The sequence below is a fragment of the Plectropomus leopardus genome, chromosome 17 (assembly GCF_026936395.1).
Source record: "Plectropomus leopardus strain MGB_pleo_1.0 chromosome 17, ASM2693639v1, whole genome shotgun sequence".
In the NCBI taxonomy this organism is placed as follows: Eukaryota; Metazoa; Chordata; class Actinopteri; order Perciformes; family Serranidae; genus Plectropomus; species Plectropomus leopardus.
The window spans coordinates 26,869,323-26,890,228 of NC_142192.1; the positions used below are offsets into that span (position 1 = coordinate 26,869,323).

The 20,906-nt window shown below is 39.2% G+C and overlaps 2 protein-coding genes across 3 annotated transcripts; one reads left to right on the forward strand and one right to left on the reverse strand.

Annotated features, from left to right (window-relative positions):
• Positions 1–413: 413 nt before the first annotated feature.
• Positions 414–8,262, reverse strand: usf2 (upstream transcription factor 2, c-fos interacting). Of its 2 annotated transcripts, XM_042506894.2 has the most exons (11): positions 7,792–8,262; positions 7,061–7,104; positions 6,112–6,227; positions 4,527–4,646; positions 4,163–4,325; positions 3,838–3,925; positions 3,505–3,549; positions 2,994–3,052; positions 2,723–2,814; positions 2,298–2,426; positions 414–1,814 (listed from the first exon to the last, which is right to left on the reverse strand). In XM_042506894.2, the coding sequence occupies exons 1-11, from the start codon at positions 7,827–7,829 to the stop codon at positions 1,725–1,727; spliced, it is 984 nt and encodes a 327-aa protein (XP_042362828.1). In that variant the 5' UTR covers positions 7,830–8,262; the 3' UTR covers positions 414–1,724. The 2 variants fall into 2 exon arrangements, with proteins under 2 accessions (XP_042362828.1, XP_042362829.1); XM_042506895.2 differs by lacking the exon at positions 3,505–3,549 and having other exon boundaries at positions 7,792–7,996.
• Positions 4,228–20,019, forward strand: LOC121958080 (lamin-A-like). The gene is made up of 15 exons (XM_042506944.2): positions 4,228–4,367; positions 6,090–6,297; positions 11,485–11,635; positions 12,036–12,380; positions 14,967–15,123; positions 16,243–16,368; positions 16,449–16,619; positions 16,883–17,008; positions 17,427–17,647; positions 17,735–18,011; positions 18,630–18,737; positions 18,836–18,955; positions 19,098–19,154; positions 19,372–19,566; positions 19,662–20,019. Exons 4-15 carry the CDS (start codon positions 12,043–12,045, stop codon positions 19,695–19,697), a joined length of 1,932 nt encoding a protein of 643 aa, XP_042362878.1. The 5' UTR covers positions 4,228–4,367; positions 6,090–6,297; positions 11,485–11,635; positions 12,036–12,042; the 3' UTR covers positions 19,698–20,019.
• The last annotated feature ends 887 nt before the right edge of the window (positions 20,020–20,906 follow it).

Sequence of the window (20,906 nt, forward strand, 5' to 3'; positions counted from 1 at the left end):
TGACACCAGTGGGAATACTTTACTTGCGATGCTCAGTGGACGCATTTGCAAAATGACAGGAGTCAAGGGGCCAGTTGTGGCAGTCCCAGGGAGTTTCTAGGATTTGAGAAAATCCTTGGCCCTGACCTCTGTCAGGTGCCTGCGGATCCTCCCATGGCACTTTTTTTTGGACAAACAAGCTCTATTTTGGTGCATTATATGCACTTTGTTTTTATTAAAATTACGCACAAATCCCCAGTTTGAATCAACTCATATTCATCGTTATTTGGAAAATGGCAGAAGTTTACGCAGCACCAGGCAATCTGAGTATTACTGGTTTCAGGGCAGGGCCACAGAAGTCAGAATAATTAAATTCGATAAACAAAACAAGTAAAAAAAAAAACTGTAGGCGACATCTGTGATGAACAACACTAAGGTATAAACACTTCTGTTTTATTGTAGTATCAGAATTAGTCATGCCAGTGGTTATATTTCCATGCTGTGGTGACTTTCAGTGTAGACAAAAGCTGGTTAGTTACAACTATCATCACTTGCATCCAAACTACCTTCAGCACATTCCTGACCACAGCTGTTTTACTGTCCGTCAGTGGCAAAGGTTCCCAAAGTTTTTAAGAATTAGGGAAGATTGCAAAAGAAGCCACGTCGGGCGTCCACTGAAATGCAGCAGGACGAGTGGGCCAAACAGAGGCCGGTCTCAAACCAAGACCTCTCATAACCTCTATTTCAGTGCATTACACCAGTGACCAGATATACAAACCAACCATTTTTTAATGCCCGTGTAAAATGATTCCCACCTTGAAAATCATCTCCATATGTATCTTTACATTGCACCTAAAGGGGACACAAGAGAGATTTAAACTCTATATGTAAAGACTTCATGTTATCAAGAGTTTGGGAACCACTTGCCAGTGCACTATCCCAATTACCTGAGCTATGTTATCACCTAGATTCTCCAACAGGCTTCTATTAAGGCCCTGAACTAAAATTAAACCTCCGTGCCTGCACTATCAAGCTGCTTTCACTTTGACTGTCAGAAAAACATTATTATTATTATTTCTATTTACTGAAAGTGGATTATGTTCAGAAATTTTGTGAGCTCTGCCGAGTGCTTGGAGTGTCAGTGTAAAGAGGCAGAAATTGAACAACTTTATATACATATGATCCACTGAGAGTAAAACTATGCTTAATAGCAGTGTTGTGTTTGCTGTTGGGGAAAGCGTAAATTCACAATTTTCTTTTTCTCTCTGTGTGTACACATTCTTTAAAGACTAATAAATAAAAAGTAAATGGGACCTATCATTCATGTCACATTTAGTAGTTTTGAACACAGCAAATGTCAACAAAATAAGACAGAAGTAAGAGAAAAAGTTTGATAAAAAGGTGAAATTATTAAAAGTAAATTTTCTGCGGCAGGTTTATAATTTAAAATAAAAAAAGAAAAGTTTGGTGCGAGCGCGGCGGTGCTGTGTAGAGGTCCTTGAAGCAGAGGTGAGAGGTTCAGTTGGCTACACAGTTAACGGACTTCAGAGCGCTGAGCCTTGAACAGCTGGAGGTGGAGGAGGCGTTTGCAGTCCTTCAGTGTTCTTCTCGAGCCCTGCGTGTGTCTGTGTGGTCCAATTTCAGATGGAAATTGTCTCTCGTTGTTATTCCTTTCCTGGTATTGTTCAGGTGGGTGGGAGGACGCGACATTGTGTTTGTGATGTAACGTGTGCTCAGTCCAAAAATCACTGCGGTGTTGCATCTCCATTGACTTCTACACCGTGCTGCTGTAGCTGTGCTCGAAGCAGTGCATTATCATTCTTCAGTTCCTCGATCTAGAAAAATAACAAAGATTATCAGACACATGGAAACATAAACAGAAAAGAAAAAATATAGTGAATTCAGTTTTAACCTGCTGTCATCCCTGGAATAAAAAACAGCCGTGAAAATGTCAGCGTGTGTGAGAAAATAGTAATAACAGTAACTCTTCTACGTCTTTAACGGAGTATAAATAGCTAATATTTGTTTTGGTGTATGACATGTAATATTGGTTCTGATTTTATTTAGATACATTACAGTTTCTGTGTGTTTTGAGTGGTGTAAAGTAGTAGACATGTTTATATTTGTATTACTGGTTATAATACAATAATTGCCATTTTTAATGTGCGACTCAACATGTATGACTCAACAAATTCAAAGAGTGACTTTATGTTTAGAGGCCTTATATCTCAATTCTCTTTTCTTTCCTTCACATAAAAGGTTAGACATGTAGATCATATTTGGGCTGAGTGAATGACAGGTTTGTGTTGGAAGTCAACCTGTTGTCTGAGCAGCTCGTTGTCCATCTCGACTCGCTCCACCTCTTTGTAACTCTCCTGCAGTCGCTGGTTACTCTGACGCAGCTCTCGGATGTAGTCACATGCTTTGGACAGGATGCCTCCTTTACTCTGTGAAACACGGCACAGTGACACGTTCGTGAAATATGGCTTTTTTGAATTGCATGAAATACCACCACATGTAAGCATAAAAACTTTTTTGCCATAAATGGGAGTTTCTCGAAATTGACGTGTTTCCTTTAGGTGTATTTTACATTTGCTATTTCAATTTGCGCAATTTGAGGTTTAACAGAAACCTGCCTTCTGAGGGTTTAACAAACTTCAATGTCTTGTTTTTTGTCTATCATACAGGCTTTGGAAGATAAGTGGACATTATCACTGAGGGCAGATTTCTGCACAGCACTCACCGCTCCAGTTCTGCTGTCTATGCTACAGTCAGGGATGATTTTTGAAAGAGTGACAATCCAGTTGTTAATCTTGTCTCTTCTTCTTCTCTCCACTGCAAAGAAAGACATAAAACAAATGGAAATACAACTATTGAAAAACATTAACATGAATCCCTTTTGAACTGAAAACTTTTAGACACCAACATGCAGCCACAATCTGTGTAGCATTTATGAAACCCGAGGAACGACAAAATTCAGACATGATGGATTCAAACACTCACTAACCACACACCTTCATTGTGCTGTGCTCTCCGCCTCTCGTCTCTGGGCGCCCGCGGACCCTCCACCTTCCTGCAAAGACACAGAAAACAAACTTAAAAGTCAAATTAAAAATTAATTCTCACATTTTCAGAATTAAACAAATATGTAACACCTGAGCTAGAATCAAGCCTAATTTTCAGATGCATTGGAAAAATGTTTTCGGCTTTTATTATTATTATTTTTGGCTGTTTGTGCCCAAATGCACCGTTAACTGGTTTTTATTAGCCTTGGGGAAGAAGGTGCAGACATAGCTGAACCTTCAGGTCCTCCGAGGAGCAAAGGTTTGTGGGATTCAGCCACTGAATAAAGAAGTTAAATTTGATATCGGGACTCAGTCTTTACAAGCCTTAAGCTGCCTGTTAACTCAACCCGCCAACATACTCAGGATACAGGGTGCTAATGATCGATCAGTGAGCCACCAAACGTCTGTCTCACACACATGATGGGGGCGGGGTGGGGGCGTATGTGAAAGTTCTTCTCACCAGTTTGAACTGCCATGCTGCAACATCTCGCTTTCACCGAGGTCTCTGGGGATGGCAGGTAAGTAGGACAGAGTGTGGTTTTCAGATGTTGGATGTTTGAAATGATGGAAATTGATTTTTTTTAAAAAAACTTGTATCTTTATTTGTACACACAATGACAAAACTAATCATTCCACAGAAGGAGGGAGGGAGAGGTAAAGAACATCCGATCCACCGTGAAGTTACAGGGGAAGGGGTGAGAAGTCGGCCAAACACGTGAGGAGAGAGTTGTGGTGATTTTGGTAACTTCAGGGATGGGATGGAAGCACTGGGAAAGGATTTTGTTATACTCACGCTGTGTAGGTGTGTGTGCGTGGTGCGATGGTGCGAGGGGCCGTCGTCTGTAGCACCTCAGGGGGGCTCATCATCACGTAAAACTGACCTGGAGGAAAATGACGAAAAATGAATGATGATTTTTTTACTGATCAGAAATGGGATTAAAGACAAAGAACGACAATAAAACATGCAACATGTGTTTTGTTAATCATCATCAGAAGCAAACAGTCAAATATCTTCAAAATATAACCGTTTCAGCAAACAAACTGTTGACATGTATACTGAATCCTGTGCTTTCTCTCCTGCCGTCACTTCAGGATTTGAGCCACGGCTGTTTTCTCACCTCCCGTCTGTGCTATCGTTGGGTCGGCGGTGGCCTGCACGGACACAGCTGTGGCTGTTCCATCGCTGACGGTGGCGGCAGGGAAATAAGCGAAACGGGTCTCTCCTCCCACCGTATCCCCGCCAGGACTGCCCCCGTTGCTGAAAGGGTTCTGGATAACAGCCTGGTGGATTTAGAGACATTCAAACCGTAAACAGCTAATATGGTAAGGCTGTGTGTTGAACCAATAGAAAGAGCCCTAATTGAGATTTTTTGGGGGTATTTTTCTAGATTCCTGCCTATGGGGCATTAAACAGTTCAGATTAATTTATCTCTGAGCAAACAACACTATGAATTACACAAAAATGACTTGTTTGTTGCTCACCTGGGCCACTGCCTGAGGGGCTCCAGCAAACGCTGCAGTGGAGACGACGCTGACAGCTCCAGTCGCATCGGCTGTTGCTTCTAATTGATCGTCTGTCACCTGAACCACGCGATAGGTCACCTGGGGACACAGCAGAGAGTGTTATGGAGGACTGCAATGATGAATATTTCATCATAACTGTATGCCAGCTCCTCATCCACAGTGCGTCTCTGGTTAGAGAGATGGACAAAGAAACAGAGTTCTTGATTTCACATAAATTTTACTGACGCTCAGTGTTAAGCACAGTTGTATAACAACATACAGGACTGTATAAACCGTAAAACTGCAATTAATGGCCTGAGCTATTATTTAAACCACTGAACTCAACAGGCTTATATTTGGGAGAGGCCTCTATATGGGATGGACTTTTAACTCCTTTCACATAAAACTGTTGCTCAGCACAGATGGGAAATACAACCAAATTATTAATTTGAAATCTGGCTAAATTGGCTTTATTTATTTGTTTATTTTTTTCAAAAATATAAGAAGGAGGTAACGAAAGACAAAATGACCCAAGTAAAAGAAAATTATCAGAAAATTTGCCAAATAAATAAATAAAATAAGTGCGAGGTAAGAAATGACTTGAGAAAAATCTTAAAAACTATAATAATACTATAAAACAATTTTAAATGAATAATTAAAAGAAAATAAAAATAGAAAATACCATCAAATTGCTTCATTACACCTCTTTTTTAACGTCTCCCGTTTACTCTGGTGGTATTTCTTCTTCATGGTTTCAGTGGAATGAGCTGAATGTTACTCAAAATGAAACCAGCACTTTACAAAAACATCACCTTGGGCACAATGTTTTTGGCACCTACTGCAGTGCTTGAACCAGTAATACAAAGAAAACCCTCACCTATCCTGTATCACATACTTTTTGTTGTGTTTTGCAAAGTTTCCAAGCATGAGCAACTGGTTATCAGGTGTTAACATCTGTCTCATCTGTTTTTTTGACACCTTGGATTTTGTGGTTATTTCAAGAATTCAAATTCGTCGCTACAAAATACCCAAATGTGAACCCTTCTGAGAACAATTTCCTGAAAAAAAAAAAACTAGTTACCGTTCCAAAATATACTTGCAATCATTCCACCCCACACTCTGGGCTAAACCTCTCCATCAAACAACTGGCCAGTACCAGCTCAACATCTGTAATTTGGCATGGAAGGCCTGTCAAGTTTGGATCGCTCCACATATTGAAGCTGTTTGTAAATGAGGCCGTACAATGACCAACAGTCAGTGTTTAAGGATTTCTGTAACGTGTATTTTTGTCACATTAGACACATTCATTCAGTAACAGAAAGTTTTACTGGAGTTGCATTGTTTGGCAACAGCTTGTTTTTCATGTTTACTTCCTGAGAGCTGAGAGTGTGTGTGTGTGTGTGTGATAACTGCTTTGCGTTTGACTGAATTGTCTTGTTGTGATGTTCCTGCCTCTCTTAAAGAATAAAAATATCTTGATTTTATTGAGACTTTCTAAAAATAAAGCTCAGCTAACTAACGTAAACACATGTTTTTGTGCAGGACACTGGTCCTGCATGCCCACCTGTCCTCCACTGTTCTCTGTGCGGAACTGGTACTGAACATTGTGGTCTGCGAAGGCAGCCTGCGGGACACCGGTGATGGTCACTGCAGTCTGCTCCTCCGCCCCCACCGCCTCTCCTGCAACACACAGGTCAACATGGATCAAATATGTGACCCTGCATCAAGGCGGAACCAAAGAGAAACAGATGTGAGTAGATATGTTTCTGCAGACAAGCACACGTTTGGCTCAAAAGTAGGATTTTAAAAGAATATTGGCTCAAGATCATGTCTCAGTTATAATAATGTGTCTTGTATAAGCACATCATTAACCCTTTGAAACCTGAGCAAAATTGTCTTTTCTTTCAAAAACATGCAAAGATGGCAATGAGCAACTTAACAAGAAATGATCCAAAAATTAAAACACTGCAAGAAAATAACCTGAAAATTAAAAAAAATTACATATATATATATATATATATATATATATATATATATATATATATATAACAATAATTGACATTTATTTTTCCACAACCTTTATTACATAGTTGTAATGATTATATGTTTTTTTAAAAATTTTCCATAGATATTTGACAAATTTCTAATGATTTTCCTTCTCTATCTCTCTTTTTTAGCTGTCAAGTTTCTTGTCACCTTTTATTTATTTATTTATTTATTTTGTAATTTGCGGAACATTTCATGCCAAATTGCTGACTGCCTTTCCCCCCCATGTTAGTGAAAAATAAAAAAATGTATTTTTTAAATAAATAAAATTTAAATATATATATTATGAGAATGATAAAACCAGTTTTCTTATGTTTCAAAGGTGTAAATGCTTATAAAATGCGTCCACATGCAGCACAAAAAGTGGTGACAATCAAGGTTTCAATTAATTTGCATCACAGATATAATTTTCAGAAAATAAGCAGATTTGTTTCACATGTTAGGATGGTAAGAAACGAGACTCTCACCTTCCTGTAGCTGCACCACCTCTTCTGTGTCCTGTTTGTCGTGACTAAAAACAAAACGAGAATACGAATGAGTCAATTATTTATGATAAATGTATATCTGGATCAAGCTGTCATCAAGGGTTGTGGATGAAGGGCGCCTCCAGGTGGTCACATGAGGAGATGATGGCCAAAACACAGAAATATAGTGATGCATAAGTAGCATGTAAGCGTGACAAAAATAATGCTTTCTGCAACTTCCAGGAGGAAAATTACAATTACTTGAAAATCAAAACTTTAAGTCTAGGTGGTTTCATTTACTGCACAAAGCAAGACAAACTTCATTAATAAATATAATACACTTAACACCGCCCATAACAGTTTGATTTAAGCATTTTAACCCTAAAATAGTTGCACTAAAAACAATGGCAGCATTGTGCAATAAAATGCAACCTTTAAAAATAGTCATATAACTGCTGTGCATTTTGGATCTCTTGACAAATAAATAAAATAGTATTCGTGATTTGCAAAAGGGCGAACAGTTTCTGCTAAAAATGTCTTTATGGATGCCATAACGCATCATGCCCGCAGGCTGCACACAGAGTCAATCAGAGAGTAAAAACGGCACAATGCACAATATTAAAAGTATCTGGAGCATGCAGGCTATAAACAGAGCATTGCGTTGCAAGGAGAAAAGGGGTTTTAGGCCGTGGAGGGAGCCATGGCTGAGCAGGAAGCGGCCAGCAGCCTCTCACCTCGCCGAGCTGTCCAGACTCTGCTCCAGCATATCCATGAAGCTTTTGCGGGGTGTAAAACGCCGATATTCAACGACACTGATTTACGGAGATGGAAGCGCTGATCACGGGGACAAACACACGGGTCATGTGAGAAAGACAGTCCAGGACACGTGAGGTAGCGACCGGGCAAGGAGCTAAAATGGAGGCCGCTGCTGAGCAGGAGGGAGTCGTCTGCGTCTGTGCGGAAAACAAAAAAAAAAACCACTCCGGGGGTTTTACGCAGCTCCACGGAGGCGCCGGTGCTGCGATCGCAGGGTTTAAAGTTTTTTAGGTGAACTGCTGGATGCACGGATGGAAGATAATTTCCTTTAAGGTCGATGGTTGGAAATCTTTTTTGTCCTTGGTTTTTTTCCTTTTTGTTGCTCTGCGGCGCACAGCTGCTGTTTATCCGCGTAAAGCTGCGGGCTGCGACATGCGGCCAATAAGACACGGAGTGGACTAGTTTCGTTTTATTATGCGATCAAATTTGTGCTTTTTTAAAACTGTAATAGTGGCTCTGGCGTTGTAAGATTTCAGATTTTGCAACCAAGCATTCACGTGACTCCTAGGATGCAAAGAGTTTTGGTGGTTAAAATGGTTAATCGCGCTTATTCTCGGTTTATTTCTGCGTGAAAACACGCGCGCACCATTTGGCTTGAATTTTTGAGACAGTACTTTATATTTTTTCATTAAATCATATAAGTCTGTGCAGTGTTGATCCAAGAGACACACACTGACAATCAGCTCCTCAACGTCACTTTTTTCAGGTTCTTTGCCCAGGTGACCACAGTGATCCAATACGGGTTTTCCCACAAACCACATGACAAACGGTGTCCATGTCGTGCCACAAACCGACGCACAGCGCGCTCCTCATAATTCACCTTTTTATGTCGTGTCGGACAGCTATTGACTATTTTTAATTCAATATCAGAAGACATGTTGAGTTTGAGGACAGTTGCAGGGGACCGTGTTGTCTTTGTGCAGTCAGTGTCAACCTTTCCGTCAAATTCAGCTGTTTGGAGGCGATCTGGATCTGTCAGCAGACATGATGTCCTCTGAAGAAAATGCTGCGAGTGTCCCAAGCGCCACTGATATTGAAATATCACCGCTTTCCAATGTTTTATTACATTAACAAAAAATATTTTTTTATTCTAAATTAGTTCCAGTATGTTTTAATTATGCGACAGTCAGAGTTTTAATGGCGTGCAGTCACACTGCTGAGCTGCATGGTGAACAACTGCACTCAGAATCAATATCCAGAATATTGTGGAAGAGAAAGTTTGCACTAATCAGAAAACAAATACATATCCCATAAACACTTCACATTAAAAATAATCCCATAAAGTAGAAGTGAAAACATACTACAGTGTGTTTAGCACCATAAGTCATACCAAGCAGTCATTACTGGACATTAAATACATCAGATTCTGACCTTATTTCTTAATTCAGTGCTTCAACCCATTAACATTTTTATATTATTCTGTTATCTTGTCAAACTACACCACATTAATGTAGATTTGCGGATGGAGAATAAGCAAACATGTCCAACTCTTGAGTTTTATATTTGTACAACTATTAGATCACATTTTGGCATTAAAGATATTAGATGCTTGACATCAAAGGATCTTTTTTTCGTAAAACAAACAAACATAAAAGTCAGCATCCATCCATTATGTGCATTTGTGTCCCCCTATAAAAATATAACAGTAGCAGCAGGCTTTTATTTTGACAAAATAAAGACATATAGGGCGTAAACTGATGCACAGAGGCCCAAACTGGAGCATAAACATGCAAAAGAATGCAGGAAATAGTGTCTGACTTTCAAAATAACAAACAGGCACCATTGCATATTAAACATCAAAGTATGAAAGTTACATTTAGAGCAGCAGGTTTCAAGGGGTCAAATTAGTTTTCACCTCTTGTCAGTGGCATAGGATGTGACCCCTTCCCCCACCCCAAAACATAAAAACATGAAAGTAGCAGAAGATGTATTTTAATGAAATTAAAGACATTTAGATTTACACCATAATTTGATGCAGTAATGGCACAAGTTGGTGCATAAACAATGCAGAAAATTAAGTGCTGACGCTCAGAATTTTCTGGTAGAGGACTGACGAAGCCTCCATTCATGTGCATCTCATGTGCGAGTGGTGTAAAACAAAAAAACGTGAAAAGGTCCAAGAGTGTTGAATGTTAGGGGGCCACAAGATGATTAAAATAATAAGAAAGAGAGAAAAATAAATCAGTTGAAGAATCCTGTTTATTTCTCACTCATTTTTGCTTTTTTTTCTGGTAAAATACAGAGTACTTTCGTCTCATAACTCGTGTCCACATCGACCCTCAAAAACCTTCACAGTGACAACAGCAGGGTCCGACATATTCAGCAGCATATTTTGATTCATAATTTATGTTGTTCATAGACATGGCCTCGTGATAATTAAGTATCTTTTAAACTGTCAAACAAATAGTTAAAGTCCTTGTTAACATCAGCCTTTAAAGGAAAACCACTAGATCAGCTGATCTGATGGACATGTGGTTTTGATATTAGACATAAATACACGTCTCATTGTAACTGCTTGAATTTTGGCCGTATTTATGTCTGCATGTTTGTCTCCTGCAGTTTTGTCTTTGTCTAACACACCACCTGCCTCCACCTAAACAGCATCGAAGTGTTCACACATTCAAGCATTTCTCTGTTTTCCTCAGAAACACTGAGTGTTTCTGAGGAAAAGGGTCTGGAAAGTCCTTGAATTTCATGTTTAAAAAGATAATTGAACCCTGAATTTACCATTTAACACCCAGTTTCCCACTTTCATTATCCATTAAGTGGCTTCAAGGTTGGAAAAGAAACATTATTTGACATGTTCTGACATTATCACACACGACACATTTTGTCCTTGAACCCACAGTGTGTGATGTTTACACTGAGTGAAATACTCAAGAGCCCATGTTTGTACAGTCGCACCATGCCATCAAATGGAAATATGTTTTCTCGGTATCTTGTACATAATTTCATACAAATCCCCCCGAAATTCAGCTTGACCTTTGTGTTTTGTAATAATTAGCCAATTAGGTTTAAATGGATTTTTAAAATTCTTTTTTCAAAGAATTAAAAATTATTTTAATTGTATATCTTCAATATTAATCAAAACTTTCCCATTTCAACAATTTCATTTAGTTTTGCTGAGATAGGAAAGTTTTTAGACATTTTAGCTGAAGATTAAGGAAGAAATTCAGAGTAGTTCGTTCAGAATCAGCATGCACAAAAAGATGCTTCAGACTCTGAAAACTACAGTTTTGTGTTTTAGGGTTAAAAAATCTAAAACCTCTGATATAACGCGTTCATTGTAACTTTATAGAAAAGTAAAAACTGTGCAGTTTGAGTCAAACACTGTAAATGAGAAGAACTCGACTGTCAGACAGTAGAGCTGCTTAAAATGATCCCTTCTCTGTATCACATGGCAATGTGCGTTTCTTTGAGCGGAGGGTGACTCATTCATTCAGATCGCACACCCATTACAGTGGGAGAGAGACGGAGAGAGAGACAGAGAGACAGACAGAGAGAGAGACAGAGAGAGAGACAGAGAGAGAGCGACAGCCAGCTAACAAGTGCCAAACTTGAGGCCAGCCTCTCTCCTCCCATCTCATTCTTTCCTATATGGGCACCCACAGATGGACTTGCAGACGGCGCACTAACACACTGAACATTGTTGGAGAACTTAGAGGAACTCTCTGATCTCAAGAAAACAACGAAAATTAACAGAAAAGTCTACGAATATCCTCGCAGCAGAGTTTTCTCTTTCTTCTGAGCAGCTTTAAAAAGGTAAATGTGCTCGTTAAAGTTGGCATCTTTTGTGCAGGACACTGCTTTGATTCTTGGGTGGAGTCGACCCCTCCCATGTCTTTTTATCACTTGTGCTCTTTATCTTTTGTTTATTTTATGTAATCGCTCATGAAAGAGTTGGAAGTTTACAAGAAATTATGTTTTCTTTTTAATTCTGAACATGCAGTTATAACTTTTTTTAAACTGGTATGCACGTTCACAGATCCATACTTTTTTGGTAAAAGTAAAAATCTACTTTTATGTATAAACTTGGCATGTTTTCATCATTATTTGATGGATTATATTAATATCAGTTGTGACAAAGGCATATTTTTAGTTAAAGTTAAAAAATATCTTTCAGAATAATAAAGTTGATAATCATTTCCGTTTCTATGAATAGATATATAATGGCGACACCCAAAAACACTCCCCGCGGTGCCAACACCCCGCTTTCCCCCAACCGCATCACCCGTCTCCAGGAGAAGGAGGACCTGTCCAACCTCAATGACCGGCTGGCCATCTACATTGACAAGGTGCGTTCTCTGGAGAACGAGAACGCCGGCCTGCGTCTACGCATCACTGAGTCAGAGACAGAGGTCAGCCGGGAGCTGACGGGTCTGAAAGCTGCTTATGAGAGCGAGCTGGCTGATGCCCGTCAGACTCTGGACTCTGTGGCCAAAGAGCGAGCCCGTCTGCAGCTGGAGCTGGGCAAGCTGCGAGAGGACTACAAGGACCTGAAAGCGAGGTGGGCTGCAGCACATCACTCTGATCCACATCTAAATCTGACAGCACTTAATATGTTGTTTTTGTGTATGTATGCATGTGTGTGGAGAGGCATTTTTTTTGCAGATTAACAGTGATAAATTACATTGATAAAGGTGGAGTGGGGGCTGTCTTTAGGGATTTCTCAGCACATTAGAGGCCCTGAATTCCTTAAAAGCACCCAGTGTGTTTATGAGATTTTGTTTCTTTACAATTAAAGCAAGACTATGTAACTTTAAAAAGACGAAACAACACAATATTTCTTCTACAAATGAAAAGATGACTTTATACGCACGAAATGCACCTTTAATCAGCACTCAGTCCTTTGCTGTTGCAGTCTCACGTGGTTTGTTATGACCAGTAACTCATGGTGGCTGATATTGGCTAACATAAGATATATATCGCCGTGTAACCACTGAGTCAGTTTGTGGCCCTTATGACTCATTTCCACTTGTTCTATTGTTACAGCACTGTTTTGGCATTTAGTGTCATCCTATAATCAGCACTTGTGGTCTCAGTGTTGATCTAAAGTAACCTAGTCTATAATATAACTGCAGACATCAAATAACAATTATTTCAGCTCTTATAGGGGAACACATATCAGAGCCAAATCATACACTATATAAAATAATAGAAAGCCTCTAGTGTTGAAGTGCTGTAGAGATCGAGATCGTCTTGGTCACGAGATCACTTTTCGAAGGTATTGGTCTCGTCTAGGAATTGAACGCATTTTGACTAGGTCTTGTCTCGGTCTCCGACATAGCGGACTCTGGATTTTTAATCGAGACTGATTGAGACCACAGCAAATTTAATTGTTAACTTAACATTGGTCTTGACTCGGTCTCGGCCCCTTAAAGTCTTGGTCTTGTCTCAGAGTCAGTGCACTCAGGTCTTGGTCAAGTCTTGGTCTCAGTTAGTATGGTCTTGACACCCATGTGTTTGTAGTTTCATGTTTGAAGCCTTGAGTTCTACGTTTTGGTCGTCGCCATCTTTTTTTGGGGGTTGGGGCAGAAGTGACCATATATGGATGAGAGGGTGGAGCCTTGGAGGAGTGAGGGGTGGGTCTGACTCACACTGTTGTGACAGCCTGTGTCTCAAGTGGCCCCGCCCTTAAACATTCGTAACATTAATAAAATGTAAACAAGTGAGTTATGTAAAAATTCCCCCCTTGTATAGCTGTCATGAATGTTAAAATTAGTAATAGAGACCAAAACTATTTTTTGTTTATTTCTGTTGTAGAGTCAGGCATTTTAACATGGGCGTCAACTTTGAAAGCCGGCCTCAGGTGGCCGACAGAGGAACTGCAGTTTTTGGCTCTTGCAAGTTAGCTTCATTTTCCAGCCCCTGAGGTCACTGCCTGACCCGAATCTGTGTAATCAGTTGTGTCTTTTCCAAGATTCAAGCTTTTATCAAAGTAAAAAGACCCATCTGAACCAGATATTTTCTTCATATGATGATCATGAGAGGAAACGGCTGCCTTGAGGCCTCTGAAATCCCTATTTTCGACCAAATCTTTCTCAGTTAAAGCATGAATAAGAGTGTTGACTGTAGTGTTAATATCTAAAACTTTTCTCCACATGATCTACAGCAGCAAAACACAGCCACTCATTAGTTTTTCTTAGCTGATGCTTTTTGCTGACACTCTGCAGCAGCGCTGCCCTGCTGCCGGGGCCACTCCCTGGCTGTAACATACCCTCCTCATTGCTCACTGCAGTTTGACGTCGGACTTCTTCTCCGACTCCTTCCTGTGCTGCCACATCCAGAGCCTGATGACTAACTCTTTCCCCAAGTTTCTCCTCCTTCACCAAAGTAATCATTATGCGCACAATACGTGGCAGTGTTTGGAGGGCTCCACGGTTGCCTCCATTATTTTTCCATAAATATTGAGATGACGGCCGATGTGTGTTTGGCAAAGCCAAGCCGTTGCCATGGCAGCGTCTCAGCTAAACACCAAGGGCTGTGGTTTGTGGCTACTGCATACATGGGATTGGATGTGGATCGCTGTGGACTATGACTCATATGCACCAGGGGTCTTTCCCGTCTCTGTCTACATCCTCATTCAAAAATAGCTCGTATTTGTTTCATTAAACTGCGTAAAGGAAACTTTACTTACTCTCTTTCCACTTTGGTCTTAAGTTACAAAGCAGAATAAACGGGATTTCCACTCAACATCTCTACTTTTGGAGGGAGGGGGGACGAGTGAGGACTGAGGAGGACTATGAGGCCTGATGTGCACGTGATGCACAAACAGACTTATTCATTTATTTGTTTATTTAACAATTACAGGGGCTCTGTTTGCACTTTTATTTGTTAACTCAGGTTGCAAACACTGTACATTTTAAACAAAAATATATTTATTATGATTAATTTATTTTATCACAAACACCACGTTTTTTATCCTGCACTTCAGTACTGATTCAGTGTCTCTTTCATTCTTGGGGTTTTTATGTATGTTTTTTTAGGATTAATAAAGTATCTATCTATCTATCTATCTATCTATCTATCTATCTATCTATCTATCTATCTATCTATCTATCTATCTATCTATTGACTCCTTTTCACTTTGCAGAAACACCAAAAAGGAGGCAGACTTGGTTGCAGCAATGGCGAGGCTCAAAGACCTGGAGGCTCTGCTGAACTCAAAGGATGCATCCTTGACGACGGCTCTGGGAGAAAAGCGTAACCTCGAGGTGGAAAACAGGGACCTGAAGGCGCAGGTTGCCAAGGTAAACTCAAACCCACGCTCAATTTATAGCTCTGTGGAAACACATCTGGGGTCAATCTTTCTGCAGTTATCCCACAAGCTCACCAACACTTAGTTTGTCCCTCTAGCTCCTCTGTGTTTTCCACTTTGAAATGATAAATGTCAAAATAAATTAAATAGTGTATACTATTCAGCTGGTTCCCTTTGCTGACTTCAGCCTTTCTACAATAATAATAATAATAATAATAATAATAATAATAATAATAATAATAATAATAATAACAACAACAACAACAACAACAACAACAACAACAACAACAACAATAATAATAATAATAATAATAATAATAATAATAATTACTTAATTTATATAGCACCTTCAAAAATGAAGTTTTCAATCTGCTTTGAGAAGCAAAACAAAGCCAGAGTTAATTAAGCAATTAAAGTTAGTCAATAATGCCGAAACAAAGGTCAGACAAGAGTTAAGGCACAATTAGACGGGAGATTAGAGGCGGAAACATGTCAGAAAAATACAGAAACAGAGTTAAAAGATATGATTTAAAGACAAACTAAAAAAATAAATGACAAATTACAAGATGACATCACATAAAAGCACGTCTATAAAAAAATTGTTTTTAAGAAGTGATTTAAAAGAAGATAGGACTTTGGTGAAGTTTTCTGATGTCACAGATATACTATATAAAGGCTGAATGTGCCGCTACAGTGCCGTTACAGTCATTTCCTGGCTGCAGTGACGGTGCAGAAACACTGCAGCTGTGGAAGACCTGGAAACACTGACCAATCAGTGCAGGCTGGGCTGTTTCAGGAGGGGGGCCTTAAAGAGACAGGCGCTAAAATGAAGTTTTTTAGACAGAGGGTGAATACAGGTACATTCAGGTAACAGTATGGGAAAAATAAAGTGTTTTTTAAACGTTAAAGCATCTAAACATGTTATAGTAGAAACCTAAAATATAAGTATAAAACTGAAAATGAGTGTTATATGAGACCTTTAAAGAACAGTCTCTCTACTGTTCTGCCATCCAGCTGTATTTACTGCATATTTCGGCTCTCTGCTGCCTGTTTATGTGAATGTTTGAATATTTCTTTGTACTAATATTCAGCTCCTGTTGTGCTCTCTTAGCTGGACACTGGTATGGCCGATGCCAAGAAGCAGCTGCAGGATGAGATGCTGAGGAGGGTGGACGGAGAGAATCGCATCCAGACCCTCAAAGAAGAGCTGGAGTTTCAGAAGAACCTTCACTCTGAGGTCAGAAAAAAGTTCACATATTAGTTAAAAAACATGTATTTGTAGTCGAGAGTGAAAATTATTTTGTAATTTTCTCACAGGAACTGCGGGAGACAAAGCGGCGTCATGAGTCTCGAATGGTTGAGTTGGACAACGGTCACCAGCAGGACTTTGAAAGCAAGTTGGCCGAGGCGCTGATAGACATGCGTAACCAGCACGAACTGCAGTTTAAAATGTACAAAGAGGAGATTGAGAAGACCTACAACTCTAAGGTACACTATCAATTTTATAACAGTAAAGAACCTCAAACTCTTGGTCTTCAAGTGGAAAATAAAATATCAGTAACATGAATAAATAACCAGAACTTCAAAAAAATAGTAATGTATCAAACTGTTTTGGAAGGATAGTTTTTGTTTTTGAGCAGCCATATAGTTTCACAAATCTGTACTAATGTAGTGAAATGAGATTCAGGCTGTAGAGTTATTTGAAAATTTTGATTTTATTAATTTACAACATTGTTGTTTCTTTCTGTCAGCTGGAAAATGCCCGTCAGTCAGCGGACAGGAGCAGCCACCTGGTTGGAGCGGCACACGAGGAGCTCCAGCAGACACGAATCCGCCTGGAGTCCACGTCCACTCAGCTCAGCCAGCTGCAGAAACAGGTGATCTGAAATGAGGAGCACTCACCGCTCACATTTAGGGTTCTTATCATGACTTTTGCATCATTATGAACATGTGCCTTTTAAGATTTATAGCAAAAGAGGCATTAAATGATGCTTCCCTCATTTTAAAGCAAAAACAAAAACTCACTTAAATGTATGTTTTCAAAATTCAAAACACACGATCCACAATCACAGAAGTTAGAATTTACAAAATGTCTACTCTATATGAAGTTCAATGAATTAAAAGTTTAGTTGTGCTCTTGTTGCATCAATTTTTGGCCTTTGGAGTTGGCCTTTCTTTGTTTTTGTGTGCCAACCTTTATGTCCAAGACAAATGTTCCCTAGAGACGAATAAAGTGACTTTAAATCTTGTATATTTTTGATCTGATAATAACTGTGATTCTTCTGTCTGATCCAGCTGGCGGCCCGCGAGGCAAAGTTAAGGGACCTGGAGGACGCCCTGTCTCGGGAGCGGGACACCACCCGTCGCCTGCTCGGGGAGAAAGACAGAGAAATGGCTGAGATGAGGCAGCAAATGCAGCAGCAGCTGGACGAGTACCAGGAGCTCCTGGATGTTAAGCTGGCTCTGGACATGGAGATCTGCGCTTACAGGAAGCTGCTGGAGGGAGAGGAGCAGAGGTGTGTCAGCACGCGCAATGACGTTAAATAAATAAAACAAGAGTTTTAATAATTTGTTAATGAACATCATCATGTTTGTCCCCGCAGGCTGCGCCTCTCCCCCAGCCCCCCGCCCACCAAAGTCACAGGAAGTCGCTCCTCCACCTCAGGAGCTCACTCTCGATCAGTCCACCACTACAGCGCTCACAGCTCTCCTGCCAAGAGGCGTCGCCCCAACGACACTGACAGCGAGGCCTCGAGCATCGCAGGAGGAGCTGTGGCCCGCACTCGCATCACCCAGCAGGCCTCAGCCAGCGGACGGGTCACTGTGGACGAGGTGGACCTGGACGGGAAATACGTCAGACTCAGCAACAAAGCAGATGAGGTGAGAAGATGAAGAAGATGTAGAGTAAGAAACTTTTATCAGAGACTTTCTTTGATAGTCTTGGAAACAATTTGCTGTTTTGGCTACAATTTTTCTGACATTATTATTGGAAGCTGAATTTTACTTTTAGAATATTACTTGGAGGATTTGACACCATAATATTTCTTTGATATTTCTGTTTGTTTTTTTTTGTTTTCCACCTCTGGCCTGTCTGCAACTTATTTCCAGAGTTATGGTATCCGTGTGCTGTATAATGATTGTATTATCTCTCTATCTATCTATCTATGTGTCTATCTATCTGTCTGTGTATGTGTATGTATATGTGTATGTATATATATATATATATATATATATATATACACAAACACATACATATGTGTATGTGTATGTGTGTATATATATATATATATATATATGTATACTTAAATATATAAAGGCTGAAGTCAGCAAAGAAAACCATTATATTATAATATTATTATTATTATCATTATCATTATTATTATTATTATTATTATTATTATTATTATTATTATTATTATTATTATTATTATTATTATTATTATTTTAAAACAAAGTTGTTGTTTTAATATAATAATATTGCTGTTTCATACCTACCAGGATCAGAATCTGGGGAACTGGCAGGTGAAGCGGCAGGTGGGATCTGGCAGTGCAATCATCTTCAAATTTCCAGTGAAATTCACCTTGAAGGCTGGCCAGAGGGTCACGGTAAGAAACACTTTCACTCGGCAGAATCACAAAATCAGCAGAATGATGAACTCTGTTGCAGATATTTTACCTTCCTGTACCTTTGCTGTGGCTGACAGATCTGGGCCTCTGGCGCTGGAGGGACCCACAATCCTCCCTCTGACCTGGTGTGGAAGACTCAGCCTTCTTGGGGCACCGGAGATCTGTTCCAGACCACCCTGATCAGCGCCAACGGAGAGGTATTTTAAATGTATTAGTCAAACGTATAGGAATTTATTTAAGCTTGAAGTACTAGGCTGTGTGTTATTATGGCCACAATGCACTGATCTTTAAAGTGTGAGAAATGTGCAAAAATCAACTCTGTAATTCTTTTTCCTGCAGGAGATGGCAATGAGGAAGGTCACACGCACACAGTTTGAAGAAGAAGATGACGACATGGTGAGAATTTTTTTGATAATATTCTGAATGCAGGCCAAGAAGCAGTTAGCAACATTTACCAGCTGCCTAATTACTCATCACTGTCCTGAAAACATCCCTGTGTGCAAAATAAAACAATCCTCTCTACCTCTTTTGGGACATTTGTCACCATAAGATCACAAAAAAAACATGAGAACAGATTAGTATTAATACCTAATCCGTGTCTTTGTCTTCACAGGTGGCTCACAGCACCTGTGGAGACAGTGAGTACAACCTGCGGAGCCGGACGGTGGTCTGCGGCTCATGTGGACTTCCCTCAGACAAATCCAGCAACTGCTCCGTGACCTCAGCCTCCCGCTCCTTCCGCAGCGGAGGGATCTCCGAGGGTTTACTGCCGCACTCCTACGTGTTCAGCACCAGCACTCCTCGCAAGGTGAGAACTGTTTCTCTGCATTTATAGATCAGGGTGTCTTTGTTTTGATGATTTGTGTGTAATGATAATAACCTTTTGTCATGTTTTCTTCTCAGTCTGGATCCAGAATGGAGAACTGTCCAATCATGTGAGACCTGGATCCACGCTGAAACACTCCAACTCTATTCAGTTTTTAGTCATTTAGTTACCAGTTGTAGTTATTAAGTTCATGTATTTTGGAATAATTTTCAAGCTATTGTATGCAATGAAACTTTATACTGCTTTTTTATAATGTACATAGGCATGTTTATGAAGTATTTTCTTGAATTTAAATGGTGATTAAAACTGTCACTTTTGTTTGTATTGGGTGGAAATCTTTACACCAGCCTTATCAGCCTACCACCTCTAACAGCTTAAAACAAAAGTTGGGGGTAATTTATACTGAAATACTTGTTTGCTAGTAAAAAAAAACAATTTGTTTCTAGTAGATAAAATAATACTTTCTTGTGCTGTTTGTATCGCAGTTCAATCTGATTTCTATTACAATACTTGAATATAATTGATGCAGGAGCTTTGCAGAAAATTCATATGTGTTCACATGTTTTGAAAAGTACATTTATTCTTAATAGAATTTGTTTCTGGAGTGAAAGTAAAATGACCCCGACCTTGCTACAGATCCACAGAATATTTTGTATTTTTGCTAATATCAATAAATTTGTTTTCTGAATTTGTCTTGTGTAACAATAATTATGTGATGGTCATCTAAGTACTTGGTAATGGTCCTAATGGTCCTTTGAATTTTAAAAATCAGAGATAACAAAAAGGTACATATGGACATTTTTTAAATTTTATATTTAAAACATCAACAATTAAAACATCAAAACATTCTTATTCATCTATTAACTGTGGTGTGTACAGTAATAAACAAAAATATTTTATGCAGCTTTTAACTTATATACATTTCATAGGGAGATATATTTTTCACTCCTACATTTATCTGCAACTTAATAGATTATGAATTAACATCAAAATGATGCTAACATGTTAATTCAACATCAATGATATTATAATACAATATGAAATAATATAACACTCTAAAAGGGGATATTTTTGTAACGTAAAGTAACAATGCCACTGTATATAACCACAACAACAACAACAACAAGAACAACAACAATAATAACAATAATAATAATAATAATAATAATAATAATAATAATAATAATAATAATCATAATAATAATAATAATAATGTTTTCCATTGTTATAATAAAAACAGTTAAAACTTTCTTGGTACAGTTCAGTACTTTCCTCCAGAGGTCAGACTTTTATTTTGAAATTACAGCGGTGTTTACGTTTTT